This window comes from Doryrhamphus excisus, chromosome 2, assembly GCF_030265055.1.
Source record: "Doryrhamphus excisus isolate RoL2022-K1 chromosome 2, RoL_Dexc_1.0, whole genome shotgun sequence".
Lineage (NCBI taxonomy): Eukaryota > Metazoa > Chordata > Actinopteri > Syngnathiformes > Syngnathidae > Doryrhamphus > Doryrhamphus excisus.
In genome coordinates, this window is record NC_080467.1 from 15,205,705 (window position 1) to 15,229,221 (window position 23,517).

The 23,517-nt window shown below is 38.9% G+C and overlaps 1 protein-coding gene and 1 long non-coding RNA gene across 5 annotated transcripts in view; one reads left to right on the forward strand and one right to left on the reverse strand.

Moving 5' to 3' along the window:
• Positions 1–23,517, forward strand: part of LOC131109257 (transcription factor 4-like) — a 195,882-nt gene that overhangs the window by 37,265 nt on the left and 135,100 nt on the right. For all 4 annotated transcript variants that reach the window (XM_058061050.1, XM_058061032.1, XM_058061041.1 and 1 more), the window contains 2 exons: positions 17,575–17,630; positions 19,491–19,566. In XM_058061050.1, coding sequence (XP_057917033.1) covers positions 17,575–17,630; positions 19,491–19,566 — 132 coding nt within the window. The remainder of the gene's footprint in view (positions 1–17,574; positions 17,631–19,490; positions 19,567–23,517) is intronic.
• On the reverse strand, positions 244–19,799 carry LOC131109282 (uncharacterized). Its single transcript, XR_009120723.1, has 4 exons — positions 19,540–19,799; positions 19,279–19,353; positions 14,280–14,443; positions 244–1,489 (listed from the first exon to the last, which is right to left on the reverse strand). It is a non-coding gene; the product is annotated as an uncharacterized LOC131109282 (long non-coding RNA).

Genomic DNA, 23,517 nt, shown 5'->3' on the forward strand with positions numbered 1-23,517 from the left:
TTGACTTAATTCAGTCACTGTAGTGTTGCACAACAGTCAAAGACAATGCGTACATTTAATGAAGTTATTAAGTCAATATGTAAGGGGCACAATCTAATGGTCTCTGTCAGGCAGATTTTATTGGAGTTGGGGATTCCCAGCAAGAGAAAAATATTTTTCATCTGAGCATGGACATGAAATATCCGCCAAACTGTTGCCAGAAGCAGCGTGCTCTCGCCAACTGCAAATTATAGCATGGCTACTATGAATGATAATACAGTAATATAGAAATGGAAGTGTGCTAGGCATTATTGGAAGCCCACATTAAGTGCTTTAGGCACACCTTGCAATCGAACCTACCTCGGTTTTCACAGGATCAACACCAAGCGAGTGAAAAGACAGTGGAGGCATAGATTGTGCTACAGCTGCGGTAATTTGAGATAATCTTTTTGTTGTGACTGTTACTGCTCTTGTAAGCCAAGCTGACAACTTACAGCAAAAGCTATGTAAATAAGCAGATGATATGAAAGTACCCTGAACTGGTGGTGTGACATTTATGTATACCAAGCAGAACTGGCAGTGGGATCCTCTTTTAAAGGACCACTTGTTTGAAGTGCAGTCTGTCTGTGGAATTTGTAACATGAGAAGGTTGGAGATTTTTTGTGAACAGAGTGACAGGTCTGAACGTGATTTCTGAATTTGAGGTCCCTCATCAGCAGGTCAACTTTTCCGTGTATTCTTGCATGAATGGTCGTTGCAGAACTTTCAAGTGTCGTTTCACCATTTTGATGCAAATATTACAAAAACAGGCGAAGACCAGGGTTCGATTCCACCCTCGAGTTTGCATCTTCTCATGTGCATGCGTGGGTTTTCTTTCCATTCCAAAAACATGCTCGGTTAATTGGCGACTCCAAATTGTTCATAGGTATGAATGTGAGTGTGAATGGTTGTTTGTCTATATGTGCCCTGTGATTGGCTGGTGACCAGTCCAGGGTGTACCCCGCCTCTCGCCCAAAGACGGCTGGGATGGGCTCCGGCGCCCCCCGTGACTCTTGTGAGGAAAAAGCGGTGGAAAATGAATGAATGAATATTTCAAAAACATATTCCGAATAGGTTCCTGAATGCAGTATTAATGGCAACCTGCGAATACTGTCTTCTTATGTGAAATATAAAATCAACAAGTCTGAAGAAACTGAGAGAAAGTCTGCAGGCGCTATCGCCGTGTGTGTCGCTATTTCTTTTTTTGTATATATGTGTGTGTATGTTGTGGTGCCGACTTTGTTTGGTGGTTTTGGCCTAAGTGTGTGTGTCAAGAGGGTTGTTTGTCAGTGACTGTCGCTGTGTGTGTGGGTGTGTGTGTGTGTGTGTGTGTGTGGGTCCCTACAACCTTGCACCCATGTAGACATGCTAACTCGTTAGCGGCTTCGCACTCCTCGTTTCCAGAAAAGGAGGTGCCATCCAGGTGGCAATATCCCACGATGAACCTCTTCCCAGTCGGTGATAACGGTCGCTGTTGGAAACAAGCACGTCAGGGGGAGAAAACACTGAATTAGCATTTACAGGGTGGTTTTATCTACCTCACAACATTGCCTCTCAATAATCCACAACAAATAATATCGTTATAGTTAATATTTCCACAAATCCATACATACTGGTAGCACAAATAATCTGATTTGACATAGATATGTACATGTAAATATGTCAAATCGTATAAAGTAGGAGTGTCACGAGACACCCAGCTCACAAGAAGAGACGGTGCACAAGATTGGCTCCACAATAACTAGACAGGACGATGAATTTTAAGAAAGGTACAATGAAAAAAATACATTTGGCCGATATATTGGCCGATATATTTATCCTGTGAAAACCGAGGTAGGTTAGATTGCAAGGTGTGCCTAAAGCACTTAATGTGGGCTTCCAATAATGCCTAGCACAAATCCATTTCTATATTACTGTATTATCATTCATAGTAGCAACAGTTTGGCGGATATTTCATGTCCATGCTCAGATGAAAAATATTTTTCTCTTGCTGGGAATCCCCAACTCCAATAAAGTCTGCCTGAGCTTGCCTCGTAAACAGAGAAGCAGAGTTTGGGATATGGCAGAGAGTGTATCTGGCCTACGGCGTACGCCCATATAAGGAAGCCCGCCTATTTGTGACATCACAGAACTCCAGTTGTACAACGCCCACTGAAACCGAGTGTTTTGAGCCATCCCAAACTTCTTTCAGGGCTCACTTACAAATATGCAAACGTCATTTTCTGAAACTTTGGCAAAATTTAACACAAGAATATTACATTTGAACTACATTTATAGGTCAGAAAAGTGGAAAAAGAATAATAGATCCCCTTTAACATGACCCAAGAACTGATGGATTTACTTCTTATCATGATGCAGTTTCCGGAATAGTGGTGCTGATCCAAATTAGTATTGTCAAGCTTTGTAAATGTATTTTAGCATCTACTCCAGTTTAATGTTATGGTAATTTTGAAGTATAGGTATTTTATGAATTATGATAGATTATATTTTGTTGAATGCTTTTGCATTGACTCTCAATGTGATTCCATATTCACACCCCAGCAAAATAGCATTTTTTTCTTTTAAATCGTCCCATTCACCACAAGTCAATAATGATTTATACGTAAATATATCATAATACAAGAAAAAATGTACAGCATACATTATTAGAATTAAATTTTTTTAGAATTACATTATTATGTTTATTATGTTTTTTCATCAATCGTTCGGCTGTCCTTGAATGCACCGTAGTTGTGTGCTGGGACGCAAACGTTAGGCTAAGGAATTACAAGTTTCGGATTTGCGTGTCAAAAGTAAATATTTTTATTGCCGTATCAATAAAATTCTAGCCGCCTTGGTCGAGGTAATTGAATACAGTATGTTACTTTAAAGACTTGCCTTATTTTTAAACCGCAGCTACAATCAACTGAGTCTTGTGACCACATAATAACTGTCTTGTAGAAAAAGTCTGACACTCTCAGTGGGCGTAAGGTTGTTTCATTTCTCCGAGTGACTGAGTGACTGATTTCTCAGTAAATGGCTGTTAAATGTTGTGATGGTTTTAGTGCTGATCTATTATTAGCAGCTTGGGCTCGAGTTGATGCGATTCACCTGAGCCCCACTCTCGCTTCCTCATCGCCTCCTTGAACCAACTGCTTCATAACTAATACACCCGCAATCCGCTTCCTGCACAGGTGTATGTGAATGGATGGATGCGTGTGCTATTTATCTGATCCATACCTCAACGATAGCAGATTGATCCTGTCAGACTTGCAGCCACACATTTTTCAGCACGTTTAGAGTGGAAAAGTGGTGTTTCAGTTCCGGGTGGAGTAATCGGGATTGTCTTGGTTTGTTTTCTTGTGCAAGCATGGAGAGATGCGGTAGATGCAGCAGTAAGATTGTGTAATGACTCATGCTGCGCTCAAGCGCCACTGAACTGATAACAAAATCTAATGGAAAATAAATTGAGGATACTGGTCAAATTAGGAAGGAGAGGTTGAATTATTCGTGAAACACTTGTTTCAACTCAAATCTGTGACAACACAAGTGAACACAAAAAGTGTTTTATTATTAAGGGTGGAAAATAAAATTCACTCCCGTTAAAACATAAACTAATTGAGATAAATTGCTGAGTCTGAATCCCAAAAAGGCTAAAAATCTTTGGGACTTCAGTGAACCACAGTGAGAGCCATTATCCACACATCGCGTAACCATGGGACCTTTTGTGACTCAAGGTCACAAAAGACCCCACAACATCCAAAGAACTCCAGGCCTCATGACTCCACCATAAGAAAGACACTGTGCAAAAACGGCCTGCAAGGCAGAGTTCCAAGATTAAAAAAAACACTGTGTTTTTGAACAAAAAGAACATTAAGGCTCGTTTCAATTGTGTCAGAAAACATCCTGATGAGCCCCGAGACCTTTGGGAAAATATTTTGTGATCTTCCACAAAATATAAAGCGCATAGTCACAAGACAGCGAACAGGGAATTATTTGTGTGAGTTTTGAAACATCTAAACTATTTGCACTGAATTAATTTTTTTTACACAGAAATTTTTAACTGAATTTTTAAAATCTTACAAACTAAATTTTAATAACGCCGTATTTTAACAAACTGAATTTCTAACTCATTCAATCTCAGCCATTTTTCAAAAGAAAAAAAAAATAAAACTTGGAAAGCGCACCACTAGGAAAGTGCACCTACGACTCATTCCCGAGGTCACAAAAGACCCCACAACATCCAAAGAACTCCAGGCCTCATGACTCATGACTCCACCATAAGAAAGACACTGTGCAAAAACGTCCTGCAAGGCAGAATTCCAAGATAAAAACCACCGTGTTTTTTAACAAAAAGAACATTAAGGCTCGTTTCAATTTTGTCAGAAAACATCCTGATGATCCCCGAGACCTTTGGGAAAATATTTTGTGATCTTACGAGACAAACGATTAAATTTTTGGATGGTGCGTGTCCCATTATATCTGACATAAAAGCAATTCCACATTTTAGAAAAAGAACATCATACTAACAGTAAAATATGGTGGTGGTAGTGTGATGGTCTGAGGCTGTTTTGCTGCTTCAGGACCTGGAAGACTTGCTGAATCACTTTTTCCACACAGTTTTAATGAGAGCATAGAAGACCTGTTTACAACTTTCTAAATATGGTTTGAAACATTATTAGAGCCCACTTGATTTTATCTGAATAAAAACACCCAGCTTAAAGTAATATCTGTTTGTCAAGGCACAAAAATACATTAACTCGGCTAAGTATGAAAATCTTCTCCATTTTTGTGAGTAATTGATACACCCAAAAAAATGTCTGGCACCCCCCCTCCAAACTCTTCCATGAGCTTCTTCTGATTTCAGCTCAACATTTGAAACAAGAAAAGATTCATTCTGTCGTCAAATACCATTGTTCACTCACGACACAATTCAGGTTTAAGTAGCCAGTCACAGCATGCAACTATGGTACGTTCAAGGTTTAACTTTTTGGAAGGTGTGTGTCCCATTATATCTGACATAAAAGCAATTCCACATTTTATAAAAAGAACATCATACCAACAGTAAAATATGGTGGTGGTAGTGTGATGGTCTGAGGCTGTTTTGCTGCTTCAGGACCTGGAAGACTTGCTGAATCACTTTTTCCACACAGTTTTAATGAGAGCATAGAAGACCTGTTTACAACTTTCTAAAAAAGGTTTGAAACATTATTAGAGCCCACTTGAAATGAAATAACACTCCTATAGTTACCTTACACTGATATTACCCAATAAAGTAGACATAATAACAGAATATATACATATATATTAGACATAATATATATACACATAATATATACATATACTTAGACAAGTACTTCCTGCGGTGGATATTGTTTTGTCATTGTAACATTGTCGACACCTCGTGACCAGTGTAGAATACTACATATCATCACAATGTCTTTGAATGAGTCTTCTGAATGCCTACATTCATATTTTAGTTTGTGTAGCCATTTTTATGTATAAAAATGCCCAATTTTGGCTAAAGAATGCATACAATTTGCTTGAATATGTATTTTAAAATCTAATAATAGGACATTTTCAACCATGACAGTGATGATTCATGAAACTAATTAAATGCACATTGTTTTTTAACTTTAATATCTAATATTCCACATTGTTTTCATGAATTTTATTTTGCTATACTTTGTTTAAATTTGATTTGGATTTAAACTATGAACCGATGTGCCAGTGAACTCGGAATTATCTTTATTACAGTGCATCATCTGTAGTTATTGTATGATAAAAAAGACAATCACTTACAACATGAAGTTGGTGTTTAAATGTCAGTAGTTTTGACTTAAAGCTTATCTTCAGTAATCCCTTCCCTTTGAAGCCATAGTTTATTCATTTCGATTTCACTTTTTGCAGTGAAGAAGCTTTGATTTCCATGATTAGATTGCTGAGTGACTTAGTTAAACATTGTCGAGGAGCGATATCAGGGGCAAATTTGTCGGTAGATCCTGACAAATTTGGAGATTAGGTGGAAAATTGGTGGACAATTAGTTGGACAATTACCACTTTGTGTCAGATGTCACCATTGAAACCAGTACAGCTTCAACTGAGCATACACACAGCAACTATTTTTAACCGGTCTTCTTCAGACCTCAAGGGGATGTTGCTCTATGGCAAAACAAGAAGCAATTGTAGTTGAGGTTAAGGGTCAGTTTGTTTTTCTCTTTTCCTGTCACTGCTCTGCTGGATATAATTCTTAACCAATCTTTCAACTTCCTGCAGTTATTTTTATTTGTCAGAAACACTATTTATACATTTGGAATGACAGCACCTTTGACACAATATGGACAAGGTCATTGCGGTCAAAAGCTAGTTGTTTTTTCGACACCAAATTTATGTGAACTGATGTATTTATTGATAATTTTATGCTGAAGATTTCATTGAATAAATAGTCGATTGTGTAACAGAGGCAGCCAATCAGGTATAAAGTGCATAGTCACAAGACAGCGAACAGGGAACTATTTGTGTGAGTTTTGAGTTTTCATTTTTTTTTACACAGAAAATTTTAACTGAATTTTTATAATCTTACAAGCTAAATTTTAAACAAACTGAATTTTTAATTCAAAAAATTTTAATTTTTCAAAAGACAGTTCGCTTCGGTACCAGCCTTTTTAGATATTTCAAAGCGCACAGAATATTTTGTCCTATGGCTATATCAAAATTTAACCTAACAAAGAAAAAAAAAGTTCATGTCTACCGTTTTCTGTTTTTTTGCAGTAGAACGTTTCAGGACAATATCAGTTCCTGACTAGAAAAGATAGAAAACCAGCTTTGTTTTACTTTTTTTTTTTACAGCAATAATCTAAACAACACAATAGTTAATATCTAAACAACACAAAAGGGTTCTATAACATCAAAATAACAATTTATTTACACTTTTCACATTTCAAACTGAACTATGTGTATGCACACGTGTGTATGCGTTAAAGTTTCCCTAGTTTAACCTTCTGCAGGCTACACTCCTCCACTCTCTGTCACTTCCTCCTTCCTGTCATATATGATTTGTCTGTTAACATGAGGTCTTATAAAACGCACTTCTGCCACGTTGTGGCCGTTTTTATGACTTAAGTGCTCTGAAGTGTGAATGCATGAGTGGAGAGTTGAGTCATCACCTCTCGTGCAAAGGTACAATAAAAAAAAATACAATGTCGTGATTGGGAGTTCAGGCTTTTTTCCTATGACTTTTTATTCAATTACATGTTCAGCATAATTTCATGTAAACCAAAACACACAAAAAAAATTGTTGGTGATTATTTAGCTGTCATATCAACAAAGCCGGAGAAGTTGTGATTACACATCGATTTCCATGACAGATTTATATCTACAAATGACTTGATAAATTGTCTCCATGCGACTGTTAAACATTTCCTCTGCAAAAAATTCCCCTTTAGCTTGAGTTTGGGAGAGATTTTTTTTGCAAATGGGCCCTGAAGATCATATTGCATCATTTAAGGTTGAGTAAGTTTCTTCAAACCATGACCACCATCCTCGCTGAATGTCAGCAATCTTGTTTGAGCTGCCTTTTAGCAGCCCTCTTGTTCACACCTTGACAGGAGCAATTTTCTTGTTTTCAATCAAATTCAGAAAATTATCCTTCATTTCCACAAGGACCCTTGAAGGTCCCCAAATACCGCAAAGCGACCATTTGCAGATTTGGGTTTTCAGCTGTTGCAAGAGAGAAAAAAAATGTAGCTTCACCATTCTTGATATTTCAGGAAGGGAAGAGAAGGAGGGAAGACGACAGGAATGAGACACTTTTTCAAAGAAGGAGAGTCAGGAAAAAAGAAGTAAATACATATTTTTTTTTAAATTTTCTCTGCTAATTAAAAGCAGATGTCAAGGTACAACTCCCTGAGCTTGTTTAACGCTGCACAACTATTTCCTGATTTTTTTTTTTTTTTTGCACTTGTTGAAAGACTGTTTCACATCTCCTCATCCAAACCTTGGACGTTTTCCAGTTTTGAAAAAAAAATGCCTCTCCTCCTCTCTCGCGGTATGATTAAGCCTTACTTATCCTTCTGTTTGCAGTAGCTGGGAGCTGGCAGGTGTCTGTGAGATAGAGTTATACTAAACCAACGTATATAAAAACCCTCAGATGGAAAGAAGCCTTAATTGAATTGTCAAACAGAAATCTACCCCTAGACTCAACCAAAAGTAGGCCTGTCAGTCTGTTGCTTGGCGAAGCCATAGATATATTTTTCATGCAAGCACTATGTACCGTCATGATGATTTTATCTGAATATAAACACCCAATTTTGTCAGAAAACATCCTGATGATCCCCGAGACCTTTGGGAAAATATTTTGTGATCTTACGAGACAAACTATTAACTTTTTGGAAGGTGTGTGTCCCATTATATCTGGCATAAAAGCAATTCCACATTTTAGAAAAAGAACATCATACCAACAGTAAAATATGGTGGTGGTAGTGTGATGGTCTGAGGCTGTTTTGCTGCTTCAGGACCTGGAAGACTTGCTGAATCACTTTTTCCACACAGTTTTAATGAGAACATAGAAGACCTGTTTACAACTTTCGAAACATTATTACAGCCCACTTGATTTTATCTGAATAAAAACACCCACCTTAAAGTAATATCTGTTTGTCAAGGCACAAAAATACATTAACTCGACTAAGTATGAAAATCTCAATTTTCGCGAGTAATTGATGAACCCCAAAAAAATGTCTGGCACCCCCCCTCCAAACTCTTCCATGAGCTTCTTCTGATTTCGGCTCAACATTTGAAACAATAAAAGATTCATTCTGTCGTCAAATACCATTGTTCACTCACAACACAATTCAGGTTTAAGTAGCCAGTCACAGTATACAATTATGGTACGTTCAAGGACAGCCAAAAAAACTGCGAAATCTGAAGTCCTGATGAAAAAGCATAGCCACTACGCAGGGAGTTCACCACTTTTAGTGTTAGATTTATGACGTCAAGGGAGTCAATCTAACCTAATACCTCAACTTTAAAGTTGCGTACCCCCTTCAAAATCCACATCTTTTCTGACCTGTAAATGCCGTTTGGGTTGGAACCAGGATGTCCATGGAAACACTGCAGAAACCATGCAAAATACAAATTTTTCTGCTACTAATCAGTCCTTGGGTTAAACTATCACAATCACGATAAATCTCCACTCACAGGGATTTGAACACCAATATAAATGAAATCTCCTAGATCCTACACTCCCAAAGTGGGAGTAGGGGGTACATGAATAAAAATTAAAAACAATAAGTTTTTAATTTTAATTTTAGTTAAAAGAATTACGAGTGCACCTGAACGCCTCACGGTGCTGATATAATTCCGTTTGATGATTATTATGTGAATTACGAGGGTTTAATTTAGTGTTTTTAGTCATTAAGAGTGTAGGGAAAACCAATGTATTTTTGTATTTATGATACTATTCAGAAGGGCATGGTAGTTCTTCTAGAGTTGGGACATCATGGATAGATTCCACTCAGATAATCATTGAATCGTCTTTATAATCAGGAAGACCTGGGTTCGAATCTCCACTTGGGCATCTTTGTGTGGAGTTAGCATGTTCTCCCCGTGTATGCGTGGGTTTTCTCCAGGTACTCCGGTTTCCTCCCACATTCCAAAAACATGCTAGGTTAATTGGCGATTCTAAATTGTCCATAGGTATGAATGTGAGTGTGAATGGCAGAGTGTAGCTGGGATAGGCTCCAGTATAAGCCACTGTAAAAAAAAAAGTTTGTGAACCACTGTCCACCACCGTGGTTAAACTTAATGCAGAAAATAATGATTCAACTTACCCATTCAAAAAACTTATTTTGCGCCATGAGGCGTTCAGATGCACTCGTCATTGTGAGTGTTAGGTGCTAATTTTTTTTCATTTTTAATTGGTGTACTTTGGGAACCTGTAGGCCATGTTCAGTCCTTTTTCCCACTCACACTTACATAGCACAGTCAGAGTTGCACCACAAATACATATGATTGATTGAATATTTAAAAACCTTTAAAATTGAATAATCATGGACTCCTCTGATAGCAATGTGGTCCAAAGATCCAGAAAGAAAAACTAAGGAGAAGAAAATACCATTACATTTAGCGATTGTGTGTTTTTTTTCCATGCATTCCCAAAGAGAGACCAGCCCTAAGAAGCGGTGCTAAAAGACAGTACCATCGCCATCCATAGCATTTTTCAATTTGACGCTTTGTGACAATTAAGAGAGTGAGATATGTGAGGCGCATCTGTGACGCAAATTACATTCCCACTCATTAAGTCTGACTACTGATTGTTATGATGAACGTTATGATGGCGACAGCTCGACCCTGGAACAGATGATCTCTATTTCCATTATTTCAGATGAGAAAAATTGTATTTGAATGCTGAATAAATGGAAGATCGGCCAGCATCCCGGAGCAGATTGTGAATTTGGATATATTGGCATTTTTGCAACGTGGTGCTATTGAACATGTTCATGTCTCTGTATTATTATTCTGCTTGCAACACGCTGTCAGGCAGCACTTTGGCTCGGTGCCTTCGTGCGCATTGTTCTCACTTAGTCCTTTTAAAAGTTTGCTAACTCTTGCTGCTTTTTAGCCTCTGACAATGTTGCACGTTTTTTTTTTGTTTATTTCCTTTTGTTCCTCCGGTGGTAATGGTGTGTAGAGATCTAAGCCACACTTGGCTCGGCTTCACATGGGTTTGTGTGGTGAGACGAGGGGGGGTTGTCAAAGGAATCGGCTACGCTTCGTATTCTTCCTCCACTGCAGAGAGAGGGAAAAAAATATATAAAAAGGAACAGCCCTCGTATTATCAATATTAATCTCTCTTTTTGGAATGGCATCTGTAGGCTATGAGACGTTAAAAAAACAACTCAGCTGATTCAAGGAAGCCGTGTTTGAACTTGCTAATGTTTTTTTTTTTTTAACTCTGATTTCCCCGTCTCTCCCTTGCATTCTCTCTTTCTCTCTATGACTTCACAAGCTCCTCTCGCTATTCATTTAGCGTGCCATTAGCCCTCCAAGCTGTTGTTTGTTTAGCTGCTTTTAATGTGTTTTTTTTCCAAACAAAAACCCGAGAAAACAAGCAACATAAAATGGCACAAAAAAAACCCTAATGTGTAAGCTATGTGTGTGTTACTTATGTGTGTGTATGTGGGAGCCCACTGGCACTAAACTTACTTGGGTCCAGATGTTCTAATTATAGAACAGCTCTGCTGCCTAATGACAGGAAACACTGGCCCCTGTGTGTGTATGTGTGTACACGTGCATATATGTGTGTGTGTCTGTGTGTGTGTGCAGAAAATCAATACCTATATGTGCACAAGACGGAAACATGAATTCAGTTCTGATGCTATTGAGCTCTGATTTCCTTCTTTAATTCTCCTCAAACTATCTAATAAATATTTGTGTTCTTAATTACTCTAAAAGTACAATACTATAGAAATTATACGTGGACGCCCAGGGTACCTGGGGTTTTAAAAGGGAATACAGTGAATATGTCCAAATTGTGTGAATACTTAGCGTGAGCACCATTGTTATTGAACACTGCCTTAATAATCTAAGGGGTCCGTTTAGGGTCCTCATCGTCTTTGTAAACTGTCATGCTAGTATTCATGTTTCCCCAAAGAACCGCCGTTCCACAGTGCTACTAGCAGCACTCATGCAGCCCCAGACCAAGATGTTACCACCATTATCATGATTGATTGTTGGCAAGACAGCTATTTAGAGAATAATGGCAGGATCGTGACTTATTTTCATTCATTCATTTTCTACTGCTTATCCTCACGAGGGTCGCAGGGGTGCTGGAGCCTATCCCAGCTGTCTTCGGGCGAGACCATGGACTGGTTGCCAGCCAATCACAGGGCACATATAGACAAACAACCATTCACACTCACATTCATACCTATGGACAATTTGGAGTCACCAATTAACCTAGCATGTTTTTGGAATGTGGGAGGAAACCAGAGTACCCGGAGAAAACCCACGCATGCACGGGGAGAACATGCAAACTCCACACAGAGGGTGGAATTGAACCCGGGTCTCCTTGCTGTGAGGTCTGTGCGCTCGCACACGACCGCCATGCTGCTCGACTTATTTTCAATAGATGGTAAATCTACAGGTGGTGGTTCGTGCACAGGTTCCATCCAAATCCGGTCCGGGTTCGATTCCCCGCTCAGGCATCTCTATGTGGAGTTTGCATGTTCTCTCTGTGCATGCGTGAGTTTTCTCGGGTATTCCAGTTTCCTCCCACATTCCAAAAACATGCTAGGTTAATTGGTGACTCCAAATTGTCCATAGGTATGAATGTGAGTGTGAATGGTTGTTTGTCTATATGTGCCCTGTGATTGGCTGGCCACCAGTCCAGGGTGTACCCCGCCTCTCGCCTGAAGACAGCTGGGATAGGCTCCAGCATACCCACGACCCTTGTGAGGATAAGCGGTATAGAAAATGGATGGATGGATGGTATGTATATCTCCACTACCATGACTACTCTAATGTAGTACTCGGTTGTGGTGTACCATTACTCCATCCCCAGAGGGAACGCTGTCCCTTCAGGTATTAAGATTGCTTTGAGACGGTGTTCAAAGACGGGACAGCTACAGTATATGCTGAGTGATGTAGAATGAGATCGGGAGCTTGGTGAAGTTGCTTGCTTGCTTGTTGTTGGATTTGCTGGCTTGTTATGTTAATGTATGCGTGCTAACCACTCACACACTGTGCAGCCGTGCTTTATACAAATTAAATTAAATATATTCTCTTGGGTGTGAATGTTGTCAAATTGCAGTTTATTTTCCATTTCAGTGTAATCTTATTTGTATAGAAAAGTAACACATAAAGGGGGGAAAAACAAAGATGAATAGAACAAACAGAGGAAGGAGATCATGTTGGAGACGGAAACGATAAGAAGGCTAAGAATGAAGGCAAGGAGAGAGAGTGCACGGATCATTTTAACAAAACAGGACATGGTCCACATCCTGAATTGTTCGTTACGTCACTTCACTTGTTTTGACATATACACACACACAAACACACACAAACACACACATGCACACACACACAGGGATTGCGGGTGTCAGACAGTTTAAGCAGCTTTAAAGAAGAAGATACAAGAACGTAATCTGACTCTTAATTCTTAGTGTCTCATCTTCTTGTGTGCTGGAGCTCATGTATGCGATAACCCGACTAACGGCAAAGAGGTTCAGTCCGAGTCCAAGTGACTTACACTATCAACTGATTGAATTTGCTTTTGTTTCTTACAACCACAGCTTCAATCATGCTCAATTAGAAATATTACATTTTAAACTTGCTCCCTCCTTTCTTATGCATCCTGTTGAATGAATGTGAAGTGATTGAATGGATGCTATTGATTACAGACGTTAAAGTGCAGACATGCAAAAAAAAAACACTGCCATGTTGACCCCGACTCACCTGGACAAAGTATCATTCTGGCTTCCTGATCAAAAATCAACAGTGATCATAAAAAAGTTAGGGAAATTAACTGCATCAGGCAAATAAGCATTAAGGTTACGTGGATTGCTCACTTTATAAAGGAAATAAACACGTGCAAATATACAGTGGATTCACGATCCTGCATATTTGCTATGCTAAGGTGACTTTGTGGTATTATTCCATGTCTACGGGTGAGATGAGAGGGAGCGTCAATAATATACATTCTTACAGGCATATCGACAACTCATGTTTTTTTGCCATTAGCTGATGGTCCCTTAATGTAACTTCCACAAAAAACAAGGGTCTACTATAGACTTCAGATTTGAGAAATAATAATTTTATTTGAATTACCGACATTCAGAAGAGTGTTTATGTGACTGTCACTCACTGTTGGATATCTGTGTGTGTGTGTGTGTGTGTGTGTGTGTGTGTGTGTATGTGTGCTGGAGGATGGGGCAGGCTTACAGTTAATTATAGAGGGAGCAAATCAGAACAGTGGGGCTATACAGATCACACAGGTGCAGTCACACACACACACACACACACACACACACATGCAATGTTGTTGCAACATGTCCAAGAATAAAATATCATTTAGTTTGTTTTATCAGAATTAAAGTGAAAAATGGTATAGTGTGTTTCCCACAGGACTTCAATCTGTTTGTGACATAGAATTTAGCATGATTAGCCGTCATGCATTTAGCAAAAAGTTGCTTAATATTGCTAAACCCGGGCTTAAACTGAATCTGTTGCGGCTTCAGGCCCGATCCAGTCCGGCTTGCTGCAAAGTACCACTCACACTGACTCACCTTGTCTAGAGAGTAGTATTCTGACGTCTGTGGTGTCGGTAGACACGGAACTGCACCGCACAGAGCGAGTGTGAGCCTACAGGAGGGATTTCAATCTTACGGAACGCTTCCGATGACCACAACGGAGCCGCAAAGGGATTCTGAGACTTGGTAATACAGAGCATCTGCAAATAAATAAACGTATGGGAAACATTAAATCACTATCTCCTTTCTACATCATCTAGGGGTTGGCTGTTAGAAGCACAGAATTAGTATGATGAAAAACTGGAATTCAATGATGCCCTCCATACTTTCATAAATCTATAGAAATTAATAATGGGAATAATTATAAATAAATAATAAATAATTAATAATATTCATTCATTCATTTTCTACCGCTTATCCTCTGTTGCTTATCCAGCTGTCTTCGAGCGAGAGACGGGGCAATTCATAATATATACAACTATATTTGTATTACAATTATAATACATTATTACATTAATAATAACCATAAATAATTCATAAGTAGTTGTACTGATCCAACTTCATGCAACAAATTAATAATAAATATTAAATTAAACCTGGGGCGGCACGGCGGTCGTGTGGTTAGACCTCACAGCTAGGAGACCAGGGTTCAATTCCACCCGCGGCCATCTCTGTGTGGAGTTTGCATGTTCTCCCCGTGCATGCGTGGGTTTTCTCCGGGTGCTCCGGTGTCCTCCCACATTCCAAAAACATGCTAGGTTAATTAGCGACTCCAAATTGTCCATAGGTATGAATGTGAGTGTGAATGGTTGTTTATGTGCCCTGTGATTGGCTGACGACCAGTCCAAAGACAGCTGGGATAGGCTCCAGCACCCACCGCAACCCTTGTGGGTAGAAAAGCGGTAGAAAATGAATGAATGAATGAAATTAAACCTGGATGTGATTAAAGCCACTAATCATGGAAATAATCTGAAATAATTATTGTGAAAAATAATTTGATCTAATCATGATAACCAAACGACGGGTCTGGCGGTAGCATTCTCTCCTTAGGTGCCTTTTTTCCTCTGGAAAAGCTGATCATGTGATCATGTGTGTACATGCATACTTCTGATAAATCTGTCATTTTTCTCTTGTTGAAATTTAAATGGCGTGTGTTACTGCATATACCCCCCCCCCCCCCCCCCCCAAACCTATTGACAAAGTAATGATTATACATTCATCCATAAATAAATGTCTTGTTCTCAGTAGTGACGTACAAGGATTAGGGCTAAAGGACAGTTTTGTGTATCTCTCGCAGTAGCACACTGAATACACATGCATGCACACACACGAGCTAACAACATTAATAGGGGTCTGTTTTGTGTCAGGCGGGTCTTAATATGATCATTGTGAGAGACATGGAGCTGTCTGTCAGTCTAAGTTCATTAACTGATGATAGATCACCTACAATATTGGAGTGTGTGTGTGTGTGTGTGTGTAGAGAGAGAGAGAGAGAGAGCGAGCGAGGAGTGGTAAAAAAAAAAAAAAATCTCCATGTGTGTTTTGCTGTTTGTGTGTATCCTCTCTCTCTGGTGTAATTTATAGCCCTCAATCGGAGGCCTTATCAGGTGCAGGACACATGGACGCCTCCTTCTTACCTCCTCCTCCTCCTTCGCCACGTCTTTTAACTTCTGCACACTAACTTGTATTTCTTCCACCTCTTTTGCTCTCCCCTCTCCTTCAGCTTCAATCTGCTTCCCCATCCTCTCAATTTGCCAGACTGAATGATGCTCTCTCTAATTGTAATACTCCCCTTCCTCCTCGCCACTTCTGCTTCGAAATCAATCAAATTCCAACTTTCAGCCTATCCAATGTATAATTCTATTCCCTATATTTCGGATAGATAATTGTTACGAATATGCATATATGTTAGTTTGTTGAAGTCTGCAAATGTGAAATACTAAATGTTGCAAACATATTCAGTATATCAGGGGTGGCTATTTATGTTTTATTATTGGCCATTTGCACATTGTAAACATGCTATCCATCCATTTTCTATGCCAATTATCCTCACTAGGGTTGTGGGGGGTGCTGGAGCCTATCCCAGCTGTCTTTGGGCGAGAAGCGGGGTATATTAAAACTGAAAATGTGTCGTTTTTAAGTTATAATATGAAAAACTAACAAAACATAGCATGAAGTTGCAGTTTTAGGTTGGGTAAAAGTTCTAATATTATGATAATAAAATCAAAATATTATATTCATTCATTCATTTTCTACCGCTTATCCTCACAAGGGTCGCGGTGGGTGCTGTAGCCTATTCCAGCTGTCTTCGGGCGAAAAGCGGGGTACACCCTGGACTGGTCGCCAGCCAATCACAGGGCACATATAGACAAACAACCATTCACACTCACATTCATACCTATGGACAATTTGGAGTCGCCAATTAACCTAGCATGTTTTTGGAATGTGGGAGGAAACCGGAGTACCCGGAGAAAACCCACGCATGCACGGGGAGAACAAGCAAACTCCACACAGAGAGTGGGATAAAATATTATATTATAAAATAAATAAAATAAAGACATAAAGATGTTGCAAGACAAAATGCATAAAAAGAAAGAAGATTTTTTTTAAATAGTAATAAAATGGGAAAAAAATAGCAAAAAAGTGGAGAAAAATGTCATAATAATGATTTGCTTTGTCACCGACAACACAACATGCACACAGAGATAGCCGAGGGTGGAATTGAATCCTGGTCTCCTAGCTGTGAGGTTTGTGCGCCAGCCACTCGTCCACCGTGCAGCTAAAATTAAAATTAAAAGACCAATCTACACATTTTTGGGGCAAATCAAATACATACAACAAAGAAAGGTGAGAGGTGAAGGGCTTCCAAATGTTTTTTGGCTGTGGAGGGGCTCAAACCTGACCTCTCAGTCAAGAGACTGACCTTTGATGGATAGGCGATGCAGTGTGACGGCAGTGGGGATTAGTGACCTGTGTGAGGCTTAAAGGTCCATTACATTTCATAGAGACATTAAAGGCTCTGCAATCATAATCAATAATGTTTAATGATATGGAGAAAGGAGAGATGATGATTTACTCCATTTATACACAGTATGCACGTGACATACATGAGGCACATTGCGTGCAATGTTGTTGCGTGTTTAGTGTTTAGTACTGACGTATATCGATCATGTGAGATTCAAGTGCGGAGGATGTTTTGTACAAATGAGCAACCCAAAGCTAAATGCATTTTTTCATTTGAAATATTGAATTTGACATGACATTTGTTGTTTAAAATGTGCATTACCGCATCTGTTTAACATGTGTTTGCTCTCTTTTTGTTGTGCTACAGATATGGACGAGAGAACAAGCGCAGGGTCATGGGCCAGTGGGGGTCGTTCTTCCAAGGTAAAAAAAAAAAACCTCTTAAAAAAGTATTTTTATGGCAACTTCTGTGATGAGCTAGTTATATACTGTATCTCTATACATTTTACATACTGTATAATGGCAACTACAGGGAGCCTAAAATAGAGAAAATATGTAAATGGAATCTAATTACAAATAACATGGGACACATTCGGAATGAAACAAAGTGATGTAGTGATTAGAGGGCTTTTTGTAACCCCTTAATTCTTAATTCATCAACACACTGAGACATTTTGGATTATTTTTCGGGTTTTCGGGAAGGCCCTTTTCTGTTACAGCCCACACATACATCACACTTCTGTACTTCCACTTAGCATTTTGGGTGTGTTGTGCACAAGCGAATGCATTCACACACCCTAAATGGTGCTATATAAATCAAATCCATTATTATTTTTTAAATATTTTTTTTTAAAATCAAATTGACTGTTGGAATTATTATTATTTTTATACAATAATTACGTTTGAGTCATGGGAGCGAGCATATTGCGACACGGCCTTGAATCTACTCGATCCAAATAAATAAAAATATTCCCATACAAATGTAAAAATATTAAGGGAATGATACTATGTACTATACAATATACAGTACTATAAAAATAAATGATGCTTGCATCAATTATACATCCTTGAAATATTACTTTTCCCATGAGTTTATATAAAAAAACACAATGATGGGTTTGTTATGTTATGTATATTGTATGTGTGTATTGTAATGTTACAAAATGATGTTTCCTGAATTATTAGCTAAAGTAGAACGTTACAGAAATCACAGTATTAACATTTTTTTATGCATTTTAGTCAATTCATCCATTTTCTTTCGCAATGCAAATAACCAGTTGAACTTCCAATATTTTCCGGGTTGGACACCAAAACTCGATTATTACTTAATAAAGCCTACCCAAGTCGTTGAGCTAAGTCTGCAGAGCAAACCCTTTTTATGAAGACGAACAATAATTGTTGGTCAGCTTCAGTATAACAACGTTTTTAAAAAAACTTATTATATGGTAAAATATTTGGTCTTGCTTAACCTTCCTCTTGTGTTGGGGTCGGCACTGACCCGTTTTACATTTTAATGCATAAAAAGAATCACATAACATTTGTTTATTGCATTAAGGCTTTTTGACTTTGTCAGGAAACTCTATTTCAACAAAATAAAAAATAAAAAAAATGTACTAAATTTTAAAATGGTCTGGTTGAAATTATGACCACAATATTGTTAGGGTCGGCTGGTGGTGAAGCTGTTCTATATCCCTCAATAGTAGCCAGGTAACAAAAGAACCTTCAATTTATTAATATGATTCTTTTGAGGTTCATTTGACCATTTTTGGAAATTAAAATCGAGGGGTATAGTGACAAAAAAAGGCCTACATGCCCACACCAAATGTATTAAAACCAACATTTTCATGGATGAGGAAGCCTAAGAAGGTAACCAGGCCATGAGAAGCAAATTTGATGGTAACTTATTGTTTTTAGTGTATTTTATAGCTGATTTAATACGTGGGTCAAAACTGACCCTTTAACATAAAAGGTGATACCAGAAAGCTAAAAATTCACACATTTAGTTGTATTTAATGTAAAAAAAACAAAACAAAAATATGATAAACAAACAAAACAAAACAGTAACCAATACCTGTGTTTGTTTCTCCTCTCTTTGAGCTTGTTATGATGTTCATTTTTACTTCCACTGTGATGGCGTTCCGTACAACTGAAAAAAGTTACCTTGAAGTTAGCTTCCTACATGTGATACTGCTCTCTTACAGTACATGTGCTACTTATGTTGCCATAAGTTATCAGATCAAACACATTCATTTTGTCTTAATATCTATCATTCTTCCCGTCTAGAACTATGCAGAAGGATCTCAGTACATGACTTCACATGACAGCCTCTCACCTCCGTACGCTAATTCCAGGCTAACAGGTACATGGCTAAGTGTTTGAGTGTTAAGATTTGACGCCACCCACTTTTCTGTTTTCCTGTAAACTCGTCACTAATGTCGTCAAGCATACAATTTATCTCTCTCTCTCTCACGTTGCCCCCACTTTCGAGCCCGGCGTCTATAAAACGCCAGGCGCTGTGTGCTCATTTACCCATGATGCACTCTGCCTCTGGCCCTCTCTCCGATGTGGCGCCAGTTGTGAGCAAATGGCCACTGACACATATAATCTGCCTCCTTCTCTCTTTTTTCTCCCTCTGTTAATCTCTCACTCTCTTACACACACACACACAACACAGAGCTTAATTATCTTTGACTGGAGTCATAAAATATGGACGATGTCAGATCTCAGCCATGCATTTCTGTCAGCACTCTCAGTCTTGGTTGTGGTTTATGGCGGGGTGTTTAACACCGTAATGTTTGGTTCAAGAAACTAGTGAACAGGTGTTGGCATGCCTGCTTTCAACCGTTTTTAGTTGTGGAAAGAAGAGACAAAGACAACGTGCTAACAACAACAGCAATTAGAATGATTTAAGTATGCTGTAATAGTAACTGGACATGCATCCGTTACATGAATTCACAAACAAATGCTAACAAGTGATAAGCACCTAGGGCTGGGCGATATATCGATATATTTTTTTTTAATCGATATTTCTGTTCAGCACGATATCAAAAACAAGCATCGTTCATATCGATACAGACTGGATTTGATGAGGAGGTCTCATATTTCAAGATGGCTCCGCCCGAGTGTAGTAAGCTAATTACGACAGCTCTGTGTCTCCACTGGCGTTTTTAATGTTTAATAGTGCTTTATTTATTACTTCCTTATTGTTTTGTGCCATCCAGCTGTGGATGTTCATCTGATTGGCATTGATGACACTTGCGAGCGGCTGTTAGCAGCTGTTAGCATCCCCTCGCTACGTTGAATGATTGGATATCCCTGTGAAATATGGATTTGAGGCTAAATAACGGAAGTGAACAGTGAAAAAGACAGTATAAAGGTATCCAAAGATGGCATCAAACCTGTTATCATGGGGAACACGAGATGGAAGGGCTAAGAGCGCTAACCCGATTGCGCTGAAGATTGGACAGTATATTTAAATTTTATACTATTTTTATTATTTTATTTATTTATTGTTTATATTTTAATAAAACTCTGTGCACTTATTTTGCTTTGACTTTTGTCGAAATTCAGTTGATGGAAAAAATATCGATAAATATCGTAACATTGAGCCAAATTCAGAGTCAAATCCCCAGTCATTGATGTCAAAGTTCAAGTCAAGTTGCAAGTCTTTAATGATATTGTCAAGTCGAGTCGATCTGACTTGAGTCCAAGTTGTGTGACTCAAGTCCACACCTCTGCCCAAAATCTGGAATTAAAATAACCAATAACTGTCTTATTTGGCGAATAAATCAAATAAGACAATGGCATCGCATCTTCATTGGTTAAACTGGCTGCGCTGAAGGAAAAGAAGTATGAAATAAAAAGAAAAAAGTTTCCAAATGAGGAAAACTGATCATTCTTGGAATATTTTAGCAAGCCGCGGATGCATCTGTGAATGTCTGTACAAGCAAGAAATGTAAAAGTTTGCGGGTTTACTGGAATGATCCATTGTGTGCGCGATGTGTTGTGACAGTGTTGTGATTATGCCATGTAGCTGCAGCAGCAGAGATGAGGAGACGCACGAGTCAGAAATGGAAATATTGTATTCTTCATCTGGCACACGGGAACCTCAATTTACTTTGATAATGATAACACTAAGAGACAGAGACAGCCGCAGATATAGAAAACACACACACACACACATTTTTGGAATATCAGATTGTCTTCAGATTGTGTTGACTTTTCTGCGATTTTCCAACTTAGTGGGCATCCTGAGGCCAAATCCATTGTATCCATGTCAATAACTAGACCACACAGATTGTTGGTAAAATTTTAGCCAGCAATAAATTCAAGAGAGAGACTTTGCTTGTTTTTCGAAGTCGGTTATTTCTGAGCAGATAGTGTCATCTATGCGTGTAATTTGGGTGGAATTTCAGCATGTAGTATCTTACTTTATTAAAGTGATTATTTGTGTGATATACATTAGCATTTAGCGGCACGGTGATCGAGTGGTTAGCGCGCAGACCTCACAGCTAGGAGACCAGGGTTCAATTCCACCACCAGTTCTCCCCGTGCATGCGTGGGTTTTCTCCGGGTACTCCGGTTTCCTCCCACATTCCAAAAGCATGCTAGGTTAATTGTCGACTCCAAATTGTCCAAAATGTGAGTGTGAATGGTTGTTTGTCTATATGTGCTCTGTGATTGGCTGGCGACCAGTCCGGGGTGTACCCCGCCTCTCGGCCGAAGACAGCTGGGATAGGCTCCAGCACCCCCGCAACCCTCGTGAGGAAAAGCGATAGAAAATGAATGAATACATTAGCATTTGCAGTGTAATACAGTAGATAGAGTTGATACATGCTATGCAGTAATAGATCTCAACTTCTCAAGAGAGTGATGTTCCAGAACTGCCTGCAAATTGGAAAAAAAAAACATGAGCAGTCTGACACATGGTTTGTTCCCCCCAAAAACTCGTTTTCCTAGGATTTTGGATCAACATTTGCAATAAAATCAACTGTTGGAATTATTATTATTATTAAAATTGCAGTAACAGTGTGGAAGTAACTAAACAAACTGTGAAATCTTGATGAAAAACATTTGCAGTAAAGCATAAAAACCTAAAGTCCTTTTGCCCATATATACCTGTATTGTCCGGTATTTAGAAATGATTGCTAATTACTTACTTACTTTTGGACCAAAAATACAACAATTAGCCTTGAATGCTAAATTGTGACTACCCACTGTATTAATTTCGAAATGTCTTTATTAGAATACAACAAGTAACACAGGAAACTGAATTAAAGAAAAAAAGGAAGCCTCCATTAAAGCAACATTTTATAGGACCTTAATTAATGTCATTGCACATCCATACATGTACTGCTGTGGTGTCAAAATGATTATTTACACAACGAATTAGTGGTGGCTAACTACATGATTAGATGCATTACAGGTGTGATGATGATGATGATGACATTTTCCCATCCATCTATACCGCTTATCCTCATTAGGGTCGCGTATTCTGGAGTCTATCCCAGCTGACTTTGGGCGAGAGGCTGGGCATTTGTTTAGTCTGTACATGTGGTCTTTAAATGGGACCTTCTGTATTATGATCATTTTTTGACCATTTGTATTGAGTTGTGGACTCCTATCAAGTAGCCACACACAATAACCCGCACAGAAAGCTTTCTAGATCTACCAGGTCCTGCACCTCTTTCTCCAGTGTTTCCATGGACTTCCTGCTTCCGACCCAAACGGTCTGTTTAATTTACTCCACCCCCACACTTCTCTATGTGCACCCATTTCGCTGTGATTGATCACACTCCCAAGCGTTCTCGAGGACTTCCAGATATGTAGGTCCACATTTATGAGTGCAGGCCATCTGCAGCCCATGTAAGGAAGTCCAGATCGCATTGACATCACTAGAACTTTGTAAAACCAAGTGTGCAGAGCCATCCAAAACGCAGACCTCATTATCTGATACTTTAGCATCGTTTAACACAAGAATACAACATTATTGGCCAAAAAAGTAGAAAAAGTACAAGAAAAGTGTTCAAATTACTTTAAAGTTTTTCTTTCCTAACAAGGTTGGAGGCTCCCTGTTGAGAAGAGGAACATAGTTTTCTAAGTAATGCTTTAAAAAGGGTCGCGGGCATGCTGGAGCCTATTCCAGCTGTCTTCGGGCGAGAGGCGGAGTACACCCTGGACTGGTCGCCAGCCAATCACAGGGCACATATAGACAAACAACCATTCACACTCACATTCATACCTATGGACAATTTGGAGTCGCTAATTAACCTAGCATGTTTTTGGAATGTGGGAGGAAAACCGGAGTCCC